Source organism: Melopsittacus undulatus, chromosome 4, assembly GCF_012275295.1.
Source record: "Melopsittacus undulatus isolate bMelUnd1 chromosome 4, bMelUnd1.mat.Z, whole genome shotgun sequence".
NCBI lineage: Eukaryota > Metazoa > Chordata > Aves > Psittaciformes > Psittaculidae > Melopsittacus > Melopsittacus undulatus.
Genome location: NC_047530.1, coordinates 2286238 through 2303167, shown reverse-complemented (window position 1 = coordinate 2303167; position 16930 = coordinate 2286238). Strand labels below are relative to the sequence as shown.

At 62.9% G+C, this 16930-nt stretch overlaps 3 protein-coding genes and 2 non-coding genes across 5 annotated transcripts; 2 read left to right on the top strand and 3 right to left on the bottom strand.

The window, feature by feature from the left end:
• Nucleotides 1-90: 90 nt before the first annotated feature.
• Nucleotides 91-704, bottom strand: PTPRCAP (protein tyrosine phosphatase receptor type C associated protein). The gene has a single exon (XM_034062315.1). The coding sequence runs from the start codon at nt 702-704 to the stop codon at nt 225-227; it is 480 nt and encodes a 159-aa protein (XP_033918206.1). The 3' UTR covers nt 91-224.
• A 1417-nt stretch (nt 705-2121) lies between these two features.
• CORO1B (coronin 1B) lies at nt 2122-8120 on the bottom strand. The gene is made up of 11 exons (XM_034061907.1): nt 8100-8120; nt 7802-8004; nt 6963-7085; nt 6755-6884; nt 5952-6133; nt 5748-5867; nt 5550-5654; nt 5335-5480; nt 5183-5240; nt 3651-3974; nt 2122-2587 (listed from the first exon to the last, which is right to left on the bottom strand). The coding sequence occupies exons 1-11, from the start codon at nt 8101-8103 to the stop codon at nt 2471-2473; spliced, it is 1512 nt and encodes a 503-aa protein (XP_033917798.1). The 5' UTR covers nt 8104-8120; the 3' UTR covers nt 2122-2470.
• A 4257-nt stretch (nt 8121-12377) lies between these two features.
• CABP4 (calcium binding protein 4) lies at nt 12378-15287 on the top strand. Its single transcript, XM_034062312.1, has 6 exons — nt 12378-12581; nt 13320-13350; nt 14073-14216; nt 14292-14401; nt 15028-15175; nt 15259-15287. The coding sequence occupies exons 1-6, from the start codon at nt 12378-12380 to the stop codon at nt 15285-15287; spliced, it is 666 nt and encodes a 221-aa protein (XP_033918203.1).
• A 1134-nt stretch (nt 15288-16421) lies between these two features.
• On the bottom strand, nt 16422-16494 carry TRNAV-UAC (transfer RNA valine (anticodon UAC)). The gene has a single exon. It is a non-coding gene; the product is annotated as a tRNA-Val (tRNA).
• A 315-nt stretch (nt 16495-16809) lies between these two features.
• Nucleotides 16810-16882, top strand: TRNAK-UUU (transfer RNA lysine (anticodon UUU)). Its single transcript has one exon. It is a non-coding gene; the product is annotated as a tRNA-Lys (tRNA).
• Nucleotides 16883-16930: the final 48 nt, after the last annotated feature.

Genomic DNA, 16930 nt, shown 5'->3' with positions numbered 1-16930 from the left:
GTGACACAGGGTATTGGGGTGTCAGTGTATTGGGGTGTCATAGGGGATGGGGGATGACACGGGGTGTTGGTGTGTCAGCTTATTGGGGTGTCACAGGACACAAGGGGTGTCACAGGGTGCTGGGGTGACACAGAGTATTGGGGTATCAGAGTATTGGGTATCAGAGTATTGGCGTATCAGAGTATTGGGGTATCACTGTATTGGGGTATCAGTGCATTGGGGTGTCACAGAGCAGTGCCGCTGGGCTGCGGCTCCCCCCACGCCGCCGTCCCCGAGAACGCATGGATCTCACTGAGCAGAGCCTCAGCGCTGCCCCCCGCCGCCTGCCCCACACTTGGGGGGCTCTCCCCGGCTCCCACGGCTGCTTCGGCCTCTTCCTCCTCCACCTCCTCCTCTGGCTCCGGCTCCGTTCTCCGCTCCCTCCGCACCTCCTCCTTGTCCCCTTCCTCCTCCTCCTCCTCCTCACGCCGCAGCCGCCGCCACCGCTCCCGCAGCCGCTGCATCGCCCTCCGCCCCATAGGGCTGGGGTGGTAGCGGCCCCCCGAGAGCCGGCAGAGGTGGTGCCAGGCCAGGGCCAGCCCCACGGCGAGGCACAGCAGGAGCCCCAGCAGCGCTCCCACTGCCCGGTCCCTGCCGCTGCCCTCCGGCTCCTGCGGGCACGGAGCGGGGTCAGGGAACGGAGCCGGTACCGAGGGATGGGGCATGGGGTGACCCCCCCCCCCCCCCACACACACACCGGGGTCAGGGAATGGAGCCGGTACCGAGGGATGGGGCATGGGGGGGACCCCCCCCACACACACCGGGATCGGGGAACGGAGCCGGGATGGGGCATGGGGTGACCCCCCCCCACACACACACCAGGATCAGGGAATGGAGCCGGTACCGAGGGATGGGGTATGGGGTGACCCCCCCCACCGCGGTGAGGGCCCCGTGACGGGAAGCTGCGGTCGGAGGGTGCTGCAGCACCTGCGGGTGCTATGGGGAGAGCAGCTGGGGCTGCTGTGCACAGACCCATAGATCCTGTCCTGTGGGGATGCAGACCCACAGCATCCGCATCGACATGGGGCTGAGGGGGGGAGGACACCCACCCTGCTCTGCACCCATCACCCCCCAACCCGGCCATGTTACTTTGAACACCAAAACCATCACCCCATCACAGCCCCACTGTGCTGCTTTCGCCCCATAAACCTGCCCCCCAAACCAGCCGTGCTACCCTGAACCCCAAAACCACCCCCAGCCCCATTGTGCTGGCCTGAGGCCCAAATTGCTCCCCAATTCCACCATCCTGCCCCCCCAACCCCATCATTCTACCCTCACCCCATAACCCCACCATGTTGCACTGAACCCCAAAATTGCCCTCTCTCCCCCCCCCAAACCCTTTACCCCACAGCACCACTCCAGCACAGGCCCCACTGTGACCCCCTCCTTCGCCCCACTGTGGAACGATCTGCCCCCCCCAACCCACAACTCAATCTCACCTCAACCCTTGGGACAGCACCAAGTAGAGGTTGGGGGGGGGCCCAAATAGGAATGAAACAGAGACACCCCCATTTAACAGGGAAACTGAGGCTGGGGAAGGGTTCACCCCCCCATAGGTCCCATTCCCCCCCCATAGGTCCCATTCCCCCCCCATGGGTCCCATTCCCCCCATCACCCGGTTGTGGGGTGCTCACCATTGTGGGTGCTGCCGGAGCAGGTCCCTGGTGCTGTGCACAAGCTCTGCTGGGGGGGCCCCAGGCGCTTCCTGCCCCCCCCACGCAGCGGATGTGAGAGCCCGGGGGGGGGGGGGAGAGGAGATGCCCCCCCCCCCCCCCCCCCCCAACCCGCGATGCACTCTGGGACATGGAAACTGGGGTACCCGAGAGCCCCATCTGAGCCCCCCCCATAGCACTGGGGTCACTGTTCACCCCCCCCCCCAGCAGAGTGATGTGGCTCACTTATGGGGTTCCCTGCCCCATAGCACAGCAAGGGGGGGTGCCCATAGCTTCCTGTCCCACTCTTTATCCAACCCCATAGAACCTCCCCATAGCCCCCAATCCCCCCCTCTTTTTTCTTAAAAATGCCTTTATTTGGAGTGAAAATAGAGATTTTTGACCCTGAACTGGAGGGGGGAGGGGGGGGGGGGGGGGGGGGGGGCAGAAGGAGAAGGGAAAGAAGCCCCCAAAATATAGGGGGGACAATTCCCCAGCTGGGGGGGGGCACACACACACAGATCATGCCCTGCCCCATAGCAATGGGGGGAAGACCCCCCCCCAGGGATGAGGGATGCAGGGGGTGGTCCTTGATCCCAAGAGCATCCCCCAGGACATGGGATGAAGGGGGGGGGGCAATAATGGTCCATGAGTGGGGGGGCAGCACCCAGTAAGGCAATGGGGGGGGGCAGTGGGGCCGCCGGCCCTGCAATGGGGAGGGGGAAGGGGGGACCCCGGGTTTGGGGTCGGTGGTCCCTGAGGGGGGTTCGGGGGTGTCCTCAGACGTGCCCGTTCTCGAGGCGGCTGAGCTGCTCCTCCAGGCGGGACAGGCGCTGGCCCTGCTCGGCCACCAGCGCCCGCAGCGCCCGCACCTCCTGCAGCACCTCCTGCAGGCCCTGCAAGAGCACCCGTGGGAGATGGAGCACCCATAGCACACAGTGCACCCATGGGCACCCGTGGGAGACGGGGCACCCATGTGAGACGGGGCACCCATGGGAGATGGGGCACCCATGGGCCACGGAGCACCCGTGGGACATGGAGCACCCGTGGGACATGGAGCACCCGTGGGACATGGAGCACCCATGGGAGATGGAGCACCCATGGGACACGCCCCCCAGCATAAACCACGCCCACTTCAGACACACCCAATGGGCGTGCATCCCTCTAGCCACGCCGCCCCCCCCCCCCCCCCCCCCCCCCCCCCCTGCTCCGCCCAAAAGGCACCGCCTACCCCCATAGCCACGCCCACCCTGTAGCCCCACCTCCATAGACCACTTCTATACCATGGTCCTACCTCTGCTCACCCCATAACCCCACACATCCCATAGCCCTGCCCATAGGCCCCCCCAGTCCATAGCCCCACACACCCAATAGGGCCATCTACATAGACCATGGCCATATAGACCCACCCCATAGCCCCTCACACCCCATAGCCCCATCCACCCAATAGGCCCATCTATATAGCCCATGCCCATATAAACCCACCTCATAGCCCCATACACCCCGCAGGCCCATCTATATAGACGTTGCCCATACAGACCCATCCCATAGCCCCTCACACCCTATAGTCCCACCCACTCAATAGGCCCATCTATATAGACCCTGCCCATACAGACCCATCTTATAGCCCCATACACCCCGTAGACCCACCTATACAGACTGTGCCCATATAGACCCATCCCATAGCCCCTCACACCCCATAGCCCCATGCACCCAATAGGTCCATTCACATAGACCCTGCCCACATAGACCCTGCCCATAGCCGCTCACACCCCATACCCCCATCCACCTAACAGGCCCATCCATATAGACCATGTCCATATAGACGAACCCCATAGCCCCTCACACCCCATAGCCCCACCCACCCAACAGACCCATCTCCATAGAGATGCCCACACAGACCCCCCCCCATATCCTCACCCACACACCCATCACCCCCACCCCACACCCCCTCCATACCGGTGTGGCCGCAGTGCCGGTGCCCAGTGCCGGGGGTGCGCTGAGGCGGGCGGTGTTGGTGGGGGGCAGCGTGGGGGGGGGGGTGGTCCTGCCGGTGCCGGTGGTACCGGTGGTGCCGGTGGTACCGGTGGTACCCGGTGCCCGTCCCTCGGGGCCCAGGCTGCGCCGGTTCACCTTGAGGTCCCGCTGCTTGCTGGGTACATAGGCCTGGCGCAGGGACACCAGCACCGGCCCCGCTGTCTGCCCGGACACCCACTCCTCTGCCTCCATGGCAGGCTCGGGGCCGGCGGTGTCCGGGTACAGGTCATCCTGGAACAGATCCGACTGCGCAGCCCATGTGTGTCAGGGGATGGGGGGGACACCCCATACACACACATACACACATACACATACATAAACATACATACATACACATACACACATACATACATACACATACATACATACACACACATACATACACACACATACATACACATACACATACACACACACATACATACACATACATACATACATACACATACATACACACACATACACACACATACATACACATACATACATACACACATACATACACATACACACACATACACACATACACATACACACACATACACACACATACATACACATACACACACATACATACACATACATACATACACACATACACATACATACACATACACATACACACACATACATACACATACACACACATACACACACATACATACACATACATACATACACATACACATACATGCATACACATACATACACTGTGCTCTGCACAGGGACCCCAGCAGCAATGGGGACCTACACCCAGGGACCCCCAAAACAGCCCCCATGTTCTGACCAGGGACCCCCATAAACCACATTGATCACCCCAATGTCCAGGCACTGTGCTCTACCCAGGGACCCCCAGCAGCAAGAATGGGGACCTACACCCCAGGACCTTCATCCACCCCCCATGTTCTGAGCAGGGACCCCCACCAGTATGAATGGGGGCCACCCTACACCCATGGACCCCCAAACAACCCCCATGTCCTGCTCGGGGACCCCCACACACTGTGTTCTACCCAGGGACCTCAACCAGCATGAATGGGGACCAGCCCCCCCAGCTCCCATGTCTTGCCCAGTGACCAACCCTGCATAGGGACCCCCACCCTGGGGACCAGGAACAGCACCCACGTTTTACCCATTGACCCCATCAGTGCAGCTGGGGACCCCCCATCCAGCCTGATCAGGGACCCCAATATCCAGGAACTATTAAAACCAGGGACTCCCCCCACCCCATGGACCCCAAACAGCCCCCACTAACTCCATAGGGACCCCCATCATTGCACTTGGCGACCCCATAACCAGCCTGACTGGGGACCCCAAGACCCTGTTATACCCAGAGACCCCCAAACAGCCCCCATTAACTCCATAGGCACCCCCACCAGTGCACTTGGGGACCCCCCCCACATCCTGTCCAGGACCCCCCCATACCCCCCATGGGGTGTCCCCCCCTTCCCACTGACCTTCCTCGGCACCGTCATGATGATGGGCTCACACTTGCGCTCATGGAGCTTGTAGAACCTATGGTGATGGGGACAAAGGGGGTCCTTGGGGTGAATGGGGGTGCAGGGGGGGGTCCCCCCCACTGTGTCCCCACTGATGCCCCATTGCCCACCTGGCGATCTCGCACTTGCTGACGTCCAGCCCGCGCTTGGGCATCCAGCCCATGCCCCTCTGCGGCTCCTTACTGGTGAAGGTGTTGAGGAAGTGGATGTATGGGGGCTCCTCCGTGATCTCGAAGTACCGGATGCTGGAATCCCCCTGGAAACACGGCGTTAAGGGGGGGCTGTGATCATAATGGGGTGCAAACAGGGGCTGGGGGGTCCTTACCTTCCCGCACACATAAACCACGTTGGTATCGGGGTCATAGAACGGCAGCAGAGCCCCATTGCTGGAGTCCAGCTCCTGCAGCCCCATGGGCTCGTCCAGGTTGTCCTGTGGGGCAGCGCGTGAGCCCTATGGGGTCGGAGGGGGGTCCCATCCCCTCCCCATAGAGACAGCCCCACAGGACCCCCGGATGCTCCTCACCAGGTCCCACAGTGCCAGCTGCCGCTCGCTCATGCGGCTGAAGCCGGTGGTGAAGATCTTGCCATCGGCCAAGAAGATGGCCCGCATGGGGCGAGCCCCCTCGTGCGCCCTCTCCTTCTCCTATGGGGCGGCACATAATGGGGTCAGCGGGATGCGGGTGCCATGGGGGGATGCTCCCATAGGGACCCTATGGGGGGCACTCACGGCCACCACGGTGCCGCGGCGAGGGTCGATGACCCGCACGCTCTTGTCCTTGCACGCGGTGCAGAAGCGGGAGCCGTCGCGGCTCCAGCTCACGCTGTAGATGAGGTCTGGGTGTAGCCCGTCCAGGCGGTACAGCTCCTCTGCCGTGCCCACGTTCCAGATCAGCACCACGTTGTCACAGCCTTGGGGACGGCATCACCATCCCCATCACCATCACTATGGGGCCATCCCCATCACCCGCCCTGCATCCCCATCACCGTCACTATGGGGCCATCCCCATCACCCCCCCTGCCCCGCATCCCCATCACCATCACTATGGGGCCATCCCCATCACCTGCCCCGCATCACCATCACTATGGGGCCATCCCCATCACCCGCCCCGCATCCCCATCACCATCACTATGGGGCCATCCCCCTCACCCCCCCGCATCCCCATCTCTGTGGTACCCCCGTACCGGCGCTGAGCAGCACGTTGTCACAGCCTTGGGGACAGCATCCCCATCACCATCACTATGGGGCCATCCCCATCACCCACATCCCCATCACCATCACTATGGGGCCATCCCCATCACCTGCCCCGCATCCCCATCACCATCACTATGGGGCCATCCCCATCACCCCCCCGCACCCCCATCACCGCGGTACCCCCGTACCAGCACTGAGCAGCACGTTGCCATAGCCTTGGGGACGGCATCCCCATCACCATCACTATGGGGCCATCCCCACCACCTGCCCCGCATCCCCATCACTATGGGGCCATCCCCATCATCCCCCCCCTCCCCATTGCCGTGGTACCCCCATACCAGCACTGAGCAGCACGTTGCGGGCAGTGGGGTGCCAGGCGATGATGCCCACACGCTTGGAGTGCCCCTCGAGCACCACCACCGGCTCCGTCAGCGCCTGGCTCAGCCCGTTCTCCGGGATCTGCCAGACCTATGGGGACAGCAATGGCCAATGGGGACCCACAGCGCGGGGACCCCCCCGTCCTGCCGCTGCCCCCCCTGTCCTCACCATGACGGTGCAGTCCTCGGAGCCGCTGGCAATGACGTGGTCGTTGTGGGGACACCAATCGAAGTCCAGCACGGGGCCCGTGTGCCCGCACACGGTGGGGTAGGACTTGTCGATGCGGCCGGTCTGGGGCCAGGGGGACATGAGGATGGGGGCACCTAGGAAGGTGCGGAGCCCCCCCCATTCCCATTCCCGTTCCCATTCCCATTCCTGTTCCCATTCCCGTTCCTGTTCCCATTCCCATTCGCGTTCCCGTTCCCATTCCCATTCCCGTTCCCATTCCCGTTCCCATTCCCATTCCCATTCCTGTTCCCATTCCCATTCCTGTTCCCGTTCCCGTTCCCATTCCTGTTCCTGTTCCCATTTCCATTCCTGTTCCCATTCCCATTCCTGTTCCCGTTCCCATTCCCCTTCCCATTCCCATTCCCGTTCCCGTTCCCATTCCCATTCCTGTTCCCGTTCCCATTCCCATTCCTGTTCCCATTCCCATTCCCCTTCCCATTCCCGTTCCTGTTCCCGTTCCCATTCCCGTTCCCGTTCCCATTCCCATTCCTGTTCCCATTCCTGTTCCCGTTCCCATTCCCATTCCCACTCCCGTTCCCATTCTCATTCCTGTTCCCATTCCCATTCCCATTCCCATTCCCGTTCCCATTCCCAACCCCATTCCCGTTCCCATTCCCATTCCCGTTCCCATCCTCGTTCCCATTCCCGTTCCCTTTCCCGTTCCCATTCCCATTCCCGTTCCCGTTCCCATTCCCGTTCCCATTCCCGTTCCCATTCCTGTTCCCGTCCCCATTCCCATCCCCGTTCCCATCCCCTTCCCATCCCCATCCCATTCCCACCTTGTGCAGGGGCAGGACAAGGAAGGCACCACCACCACTGGCCTCCACGATGATGGCCACAAAGGAAGGGTTGACAGCACAGAAGGTGCTGTCCCAGGTGACCCGGGACACACGGATGTCATCATAGCACTGCTCCGTCTTCACCGGCTGCCCGAACACGTGCCGGAACTTGCTCTGCCGAACCACCTTCCGGAAGGACATGGCTTGGGAGGGAGGGGGGGACAGCGTCAGTGCCGTGACCCCAATGTGTGGGGCAGGGAGGGGGTACCCGCTATGGGGCTGTGGGGTGTCCCCTTACCCATCCCTGCAGCCGGTACCCGCCCTGGGTAAAGGGCAGCTCGGCTCCTCCCCGTGCGGGAAGAGGGAGATGCCCTGTGCCCGGCGGGCAAAGGAATCTGCCCTGCCCCATGGTGTGGGGAGAAGGGGGTTGGGATGGGGAGAAAGGGGGTGAATATGGGGTGATGGGATGGGGTGGTCCTGGTGGGTTATGGGGATGGAGGCAGGGGATGGGGACAGAGAGGAGGGCAGGTATGGTCTGTGAGGATGGGGATGGGATGGCCCCAGTGGGTAAGGTGATGGGGATGGAGACAGGATGCGGTGGCCCCACTGGGTTAAGGGGATGGAGATAAGGACAAGGAATGGGGGCAGGGATGGCCCTGCTGGGTAGGAATATGGGGACAGGGAATGGGGACAGGCTATGGGGTTACCCCATTGGGTTAAGGGGATGGGGATGGTGATAGTGATGTGGATGGGGACAGGGGATGGAGTAGCCCCCCTGGGTTAAGGGGATGGAGACAAGGACAGGGGATGGGGACAGGGAATGGGAACAGAGATGGCTCTGCTGAGTAAGAATATGGGGACAAGGGAGAGGGATGGGCTGTGGGGTGACCCCACTGTGTAAAGGGACAGGGATGAGAATGGGGTCAAGTATGTGGATGAGGTGGCCTCTCTGAGTACAGGGACAGGGATAGGAATGAGGACAGGGGATGGGAATGGGGACAGGGACGGGCGCAGAGGATGGGGACAGGGATGTGGTGGCCTCACTGTGTAAGGGACAAGGATGGAAACAGGGATGGGGACAGGGATGGGGACAGGAATGGGAACAGGGACAAGGGCTGGGGCCGGGGGGACCCCGCTGGGTCAGGGATGGGGACAGGGAAGGAGAACGGGGAGGACCCGGGGGAGGGGATGGGTTAGGGTCCGGTTCCGGGTCCGGTTCTCTCCCCCATCCCCCCCCCGCCGCGGTCCCGCACGGGGGGGTCGGTCCCGCACTCACCGGGGCCGGGCCGGGGGCAGCGGCGGCGGCGGCGGCGCGGACGGAGGGGGGGGGGCAGGAAGTGAACGGGGCCGACCCGCACTGCGCGTGCGCAGGGGAACGGGGGGGGCGGGGGGAGGAGGGACCGGGGGGGGGGGGTGGGACCAGGGGGCAAAGGGGGCGGGACCCGGAGCCGGGATGGGGGGGATGGGAGGGGGGGGATGGGGCTACTGATGGGGGGGATGGAGGGGATGGGGAGGGATTGGGGGGGGATGAGAGGGGTTATGGGGCTACTGATGGGGGGGGGATGGTGGGGGGCACAGGGGCGGTGATGGGGGACACAGTGTGAGGTGGCACCGGAGTGATGGGGGACACAGGGATAACGGAGGGCAGCACAGCGGTGACGGTGCTGGGTGGCACTGGGGTGACAATGGGTGACAGTGGGGTGACAATGGGTGGCACTGGGGTGGCAGGGGGTGGCACTGGGGTGACAGTGGCGAGTGGCACAGCTGTGGCCGCAGGTGATGCAGCGGTGCCGGTGGTGGATGCAGTGGCAGTGGATGCCATATCAGTGCCAGTGGTGGATGCAGGGGCAGTGGATGCCATAGCAGTGCCAGTGGTGGATGCAGGGGCAGTGGATGCCATAGCAGTACCAGTGATGGATGCAGGGGCAGTGGATGCCATAGCAGTGCCAGTGATGGATGCAGGGGCGGTGGATGCCACAGCAGTGCCAGTGATGGATGCAGTGCCAGTGGATGCCATAGCAGTGCCAGCAGTGCCAGTGGATACCATTCGGGTGGATGCAGTGCCAGTGGATGCAGTGCCAGTGGATACCATACGGGTGGATGCAGTGCCAGTGGATGCAGTGCCAGTGGATACCATACGTGTGCCAGCAGTGTCCGCAGGGGCAGCGGCAGCAGGGAACACCCCGGGCACCAGACCCGCAGCCAGGGCTCTCAGTGCGCTGGCAGCGCGCTGGCAGACACCGGTCCCGAGCCCCAGGTAGAGGCAGGGGTTGATGCAGCTGCTGAGGTTGAAGCCGAGCCCCAGCGGGTACAGGAGGTGCTCAGCGGTGCCCGGTGCCAGCAGCACCGCGACCTGCGCCGCTTGGAACGGCAGATGCAGCCCCACGTATGCGCTCAGCGTGGCCCCTACGATGCATTGGAACCGGGTTGTGGGGCGGCCGCGGGGCCGCCGCCGGCACCGCACCAGCACCAGGGCCGCGCTGTGGCTCAGCACCACGACGGCGAAGGGCAGGAGCCCCTCCAGCATCACCTCAATCCAGCGCAGCGGCAGCTCCCATGCCCCCCGCTCGCTGCGGCACACCGAGAACCCCGGTGCCAGCTCCTCCGTTACCGACAGCGCCGCCTCCGGAGCGCTGCAGCCGCCGGCCAGCAGCCAGGCACCGGCGCACAGCACCGACGGTAACCGGGCCGGCCGGCGGCAGCGGTACCAGACCGGCACGGCCACCAGCAGGCAGCGGTCCAGGCTGAGCGCGGCCAGCAGGAAGAGGCTGCTGTAGTAGCCCAGGGCATATAGGAACTGATGCAGCCGGCAGCAGTGCGTGTCCAGCAGCCACTCGTGCTCGTTGGCCACCGACCAGATCTGCAGCAAGGAGTTGCCGAGGAAGAGGAAGTCGGATGCGGCTAAGCTGAAGATGAAGGCGGCCAAGCCGCGGCACCGCAGCCGCCGGCCCGTTAACCATAGGGTGAAGGCGTTGGCAGGGAGCCCCAGTGCGGCACAGGCCACCAGGAGCTGCATATCCCACCGTGGAGCATCTCCCGGAGGCACGGTCGGGGTGGGCATGGGGCTGGACCACGGCTCCATCCTCTGTGGGCACCACGCTGGTGTCACCCCTTTGGTGTCATCCACGTGGCATCCCCGATGGTGTTATCCCAACACCAGTTCATGTCACCACAGCACCACACAGGCCTCAGACCCACAGCAGTCTGGTTGTCCCCTGCCCGACCATCATTTTGGGGTGTCCTCCCCCCCCCTCCCATGTCTTATGGTGTCCTTGTCCCCTATTGACTGTATCACCCCATCATGCCACCGAGCCTGGAGTTACCCACGCCAGGGGTCCCAGACCCCACCAGCCCCTACACGGGGGTTCAAAGGGGGTGAATAGTGTAGGACCTACCCCTGGAGATACCCCATGCTGGGGGTCCCAGACCCCACCAGCCCCTACACTGGGGTTCAAGGGGGGTGAATAGTGTAGGACCTACCGCAATGGTGGGAAGAGCTCGCGGATGGGGGGCACCCAGTTGTGGGGTGTCCTCTGTGTGTTAGCAGGGGAGGAGCTGCAGTGTCCCCACGATGGCATCTCTGATGTGCTGGCTTCCTGCTGCCACCCGCCCTATGTGATGGTATCAGGGACATGGGGACAGCCTGGCCCTGCCTTATCACAGCCCTGCTGGGGACATGGGGGGACATGGGGGGGGTTGGGGACATGAGGGTTGGGACATTGGTGGTGGCCATGGGGTGCCAGCGTTAGGGATGTGGGTCTTGTCCTCATAGCATTGTCCCCCATGGGAGATCCCTCCACAGTGCATGTCCCCATAGCACTGTCCCCCTGGGCAGATGGTGACCATGGGGTGTCCTCATTGGGGACATGGGTTTGTGCTGGGGACATGGATGGTGTCCGTGGGGTGTCCCCATTGGGGCCATGTGTTGGTGCTGGGGACCCGGTTGGTGTCCCCATTGGGACCATGGATGGTGTCTATGGGGTGTCCCCATTGGGGACATGGATGGTGTCTATATGGTGCCCCCATTGAGGACACGGATGGTGTCTATGTGGTGTCCTCACTGGGGCCATGGATGGTGTCTATGGGGTGTCCCCATTGGGGCCATGTGTTGGTGCTGGGGACCCAGGTTGCTGTCCATGGGGTGTCCCCATTGAGGACATGGATGGTGTCTATGAGGTTTCCCCGCTGGGGCCATGGATGGTGTCCGTGGGGTGTCCCCATTGGGGCCATGTGTTGGTGCTGGGGACCCAGGTTGGTGTCTATGAGGTTTCCCCGCTGGGGCCATGGATGGTGTCTATGGGGTGTCCCCATTGGGGCCATGTGTTGGTGCTGGGGACCCAGTTGCTGTCCATGGGGTGCCCCCATTCATTCAGAGCCAGCCCACAGTGACCCCAGGCCGGGTCCTGCAGTCCCAGCAGTGCCATGGGGCAGTGCCCGGTGCCCGTTCCTGCCGTTAATCCCGTTAATTGGCTTTGCAGCCCCCGTGCTCGGGGGGGGGGGCACCGGGGTAAGAGGATTTCCTGCCCCCCCCCTCGGCTCGGTCCGTGCCGGGAGCTGCTCCTGCCCCACGGCCCCGATGCCGCGGACCCGAGGGGACAACGGGACCCCCAAGGGCACCGGCAAGGACGGGGACGGAGCCGGCCCCCCCCGGCCCCCCGAGGACGGCGGCAGCCGCAGCCCCGGGGCCCACGGGCACCGGAGCGGGCGGAAGGGAACCGGGGACCCCCATGGGGCTGCGGCCAAAACCTATTCACCATTCCTGAACACCGTGTTCGGCAAGGTGCGGGGGGGGGGATATGGGGGGGAGGTTGGGATGGTCTGGGGGCAGTGGGGTGGAGGGGGCACGGGGATGAGTTTTGGGATGCTTTGGGATTATTGGGATGGAGGGGATGTAAGGATCAAGTTGGGGTTGCTCTGGGAACATGGGGATGGAGGGGACGTGGGGGTGAGGTTGGGATGATCTGGGAACATGGGGATGGAAGGAACATGGGGCACTGGGGACAGAGTGAGGAACACTGGAGCCCTAGGGATGGGGGGGGCATGGGGATGAGGTTGGGATGCTCTGGGGTCATGGGGATGGAGGGGAAATGGGGACGAGGTTGGGAGACTCTGAAATCCCAAGGATGGAAGGGACGTGGGGCAGTGGGGACAGGGTCTGAGTCACCCCAGGCCCTTGGGAATGGCACTGGGAACACGGGGATGAGGTTGGGGATGATCCAAGAGCCCTGGTGTGGGTGCTGGGGATCGGTCGGGGGGGGCTCTGCAGGGGGCTCTGCAGGGTCCGGGTGCTGCTCCCCCCTCCCCAGGGGCACAAAGCGCCCCCAGCAGCACCCATGGGTGCAGGGCAGCACCCACGGGGGGGGGGGGGGGGGGGGGCCCGGGCAGAGCTTTGCTCCGATCCCGTTAATCCCTCCCGCGGGGCTAATTCTGACCCAGCACATGGAAGGTGACGGGGGGGGGGGGGATTGGTGCTGAGCTGGGGCTGATGCTGACCCCAACCCCCCCCCCCCCGGTTCAGGAACGGGAGCTGTCACCGGAGGAGCTGGATGGTGAGTGGGGCCATAGGGGACAATGGGGCCATAGGGGACAATGGGGACATGGGGGACAATGGGGACATGGGGACAATGGGGACAATGGGGACACGCACCATGGAGGGGTCTCCCATTGGGTGCAGTGCAATGGGTGAGGTGCCACTGGGGTGTGTGCCATAGGGGACAGTGCCACAGGGATGTGAGTCATGGATGGATCTCCCATAGGGATGGGTGCCATAGAGGGCTCTGCCATGGGGGACAATGGTGATATGGGCATGTGCACGATGGAGGGGTCTCCTATAGGGTGACAGTGCCGTGGGGATGGGCACCATAGAGGGACAGTAGTGTCAACAGGGACATGGGCCATGGAGGGATCTCCCATGGGGGACATTGCCATAGGGACACAAGCCATGCAAAGCTCTCCCATGGGGGACAGTGATGCTATGGGGACAAGTGTAATGGTTGGGTCTCCCATGGGGTTCAGTGCCATGGGGATACAGGCTATGGAGGGATTGTCCAATGGGGATAGTGGTGCCACAGGGATGGGTACCAGGGAAGGGTCTCCAATGGGGTTCAGTGCCATAGGATGGGTACCATAGAAGGGTCTCCAATGGGGTTCAGTGCCCTGTGGCCACCACCGCATCACCCAGAGACACCCACCCCGGGTGATACATACCCATGGTCACCCTATTGGTGATGCTCCCTCCCCATCCATCCCAATGGGTGTCCCCATGCCCCAGAGCTGCTGGATGCCTTCAAGGAGTTCGACACGGACCAGGACGGCTTCATCAGCTACAAGGACCTGGGCGCCTGCATGCGCACACTGGGGTACATGCCCACTGAGATGGAGCTCATTGAGATCTCCCAGCACATCAAGATGAGGAGTGAGCAAGGGGATGGACCATGGGGGGCTATGGGGCGGGATGTGGGGCGCTGAGCTTGTCCCTGCCCCATTGCAGTGGGAGGGAGAGTGGACTTCGAGGACTTCGTGCAGATGATGGGCCCGAAGCTGCGGGAGGAGACGGCTCATATGGTGGGGCTGAGGGAGCTCCGGATCGCATTCCGGGAGGTGAGGCCATGGGATACGGAGGGGAATGGGATGAGGGGACGGGGCCATGGGGGGGTCATGGGACAATGAACATGGGGGGGGCATGGAGAGACCAGGAACATAGGGGAATGGTGACCATAGGCATGGAGAGGATGATGAGTATGGGAAGATCATGGTGGGGACAATGAACATGGGGGATCATGGGGAGACCAGGACCATGGGGGAATGGTGACCATGGGGGTGACCATGACCATGGTGACCATGGGAAGACCATGAGGGAATGGTGACCATGTGGTGACAGTGACTGTGGTAGGGACAATGACCATGGGGGTGACCATAGGCATGGAGGGGGACCATGACCATAGGAAGTCCATGGGGAGACCATGACCATGGGGGAATGGTGACCATAGGGGTGACCATAGGCATGGAGGGGATGATGACCATGGGAAGACCATGGGGTGACAGTGACTGTGGTGGGTACAATGACCATGGGGTGATGACAGTCATGGGGAGGACCATGACCAGGGGAAGACCATGGGAAGGACCATGACCATAGGGGACTGGTGACCGTGGGGCTGCACACAAGGACCCCATGGGGCACCCTGGGGTGGTGTTTGCCGGTGCCCCCCAACCCGTGTGCCCCCCAGTTCGATGCCAATGGGGACGGGGAGATCAGCAGTGGGGAGATGCGCGCGGCCATCGCGGCACTGCTGGGGGAGCAGCTCAAGGCACAGGAGGTGGATGAGATCCTGCAGGACGTGGACCTCAATGGGGACGGGCGCGTGGACTTCGATGGTGAGGGGGGTGCCCCCCATAACCCCCCCCCCATGGGCATGGCTCAGCCCTGGGACCCCTCACACCCCCTTTGTCACCCGCAGAGTTCGTGATGATGCTGTCGTCCCGGTGATGGAGCCTGGGGACAAGGGGGAACCCCCCCCCACCGACCCTGGTCCTGCCCGGCCCCAGTGGGGGTCAGAGGGAACAACGGGAGCTGAGCCTGCAATGGGGCAGATGTGGGGCCCCAATGGGGGGCATGGCAGCGCTGGGGGGGCTGGGGACCAATAAACCCCCTGGATCGGAGCTGGGGGAGCATCTGTTGGGGTGTGGGGTGGGATTGGCACCAGCCCCAGCCCAGCATGAGCCGTGGGGCAGTGCTGGGGTCCCATAGGGGACAGGGACAGGCGGCTTGAATGCATGGGGGGTGGGGGGAGAAGGCAGGAGCCAGGGTACAGGCAGGGCTCAATGGGTACAGGCAGAGCTCAATGGGTACAGGTAGAGCTCAGTGGGTACAGGCAGAGCTCAATGGGTACAGGTAGAGCTCAGTGGGTACAGGCAGGGCTCAAGGGGTACAGGCAGAGGTGAATGGGTACAGGCAGAGCTCAGTGGGTACAGGTAGAGCACAGTGGGTACAGGCAAGGCTCAATAGGTACAGGCAGAGGTGAATGGGTACAGGCAGAGCTCAAGGGGTACAGGCAGAGGTCAATAGGTACAGACAGGGCTCAATGGGTACAGGCAGAGGTCAATAGGTACAGACAGGGCTCAATGGGTACAGGCAGAGGTCAATAGGTACAGACAGGGCTCAATGGGTACAGGCAGAGGTCAATAGGTACAGACAGGGCTCAATGGGTACAGGCAGAGGTCAATAGGTACAGGCAGAGCTCAGTGGGTACAGGCAGAGCTCAATGGGTACAGGCAAAGGTCAATGGGTACAGGCAGAGGTCAGTGGGTACGGGCAGGTCACTGCCAACCTGTGCTCCGCCATTGGCTGACTGATCTATTGCTGTAACCAGCCAGCCAATCAGCACCCCCAAACCAGCCAGCCAATCAGCACGCAATAATGAACGGGCATATCCGCTCAATGTGATGCGTGCTCAAACCCCCTGGCCAATCAGCGTGAAGGAGGGCATAAGCTCAACCAATCACCAAAGAGCACCGTGCTGGCCAATAAGCACACACCTCCCGCCCCCACTATCCAATCAGAGCGCGAGGAGGAGGGCTCTATGTCCCCCCCCACCCCAAAAAAGCCCCCTCGGGGCAGGGGTGGCTCCGCTGGGGCTCGAACCCAGGACCTTCTGCGTGTAAAGCAGACGTGATCACCCCTACACCACGGAGCCGCCGCGGGGCCGCCCATAGGGACACGGGTTCGAGACCACCCTCAGACACTGCCTCCGGTGGGGGGACCCCACAACGAACCCTATGGGGCCAACGGGGGGGGATAGGGGATGAACCCCAAGGATTTGGGGTCTTTGAGCCCATTTCCGGCACCCTTTGGTTGTGGGGGACACAACAGCCCCCGGGACCCCCCAAACTGAAGCATTGGGGGAGACAAAGAGGGTCCTGAACATCAGCATCAGGATGCAGGTAAAGGGGAGGAGGAGGAGGATGATGATGATGGGGACTGCGTGCCCCCCCCAAGCGGCCGCAGGGCTGCCCGGATAGCTCAGCCGGTAGAGCATCAGACTTTTAATCTGAGGGTCCAGGGTTCAAGTCCCTGTTCGGGCGCTGCCATCGCTTCCCTTTTGGGGTAAAAGGATGGGGATGGGGTAATCT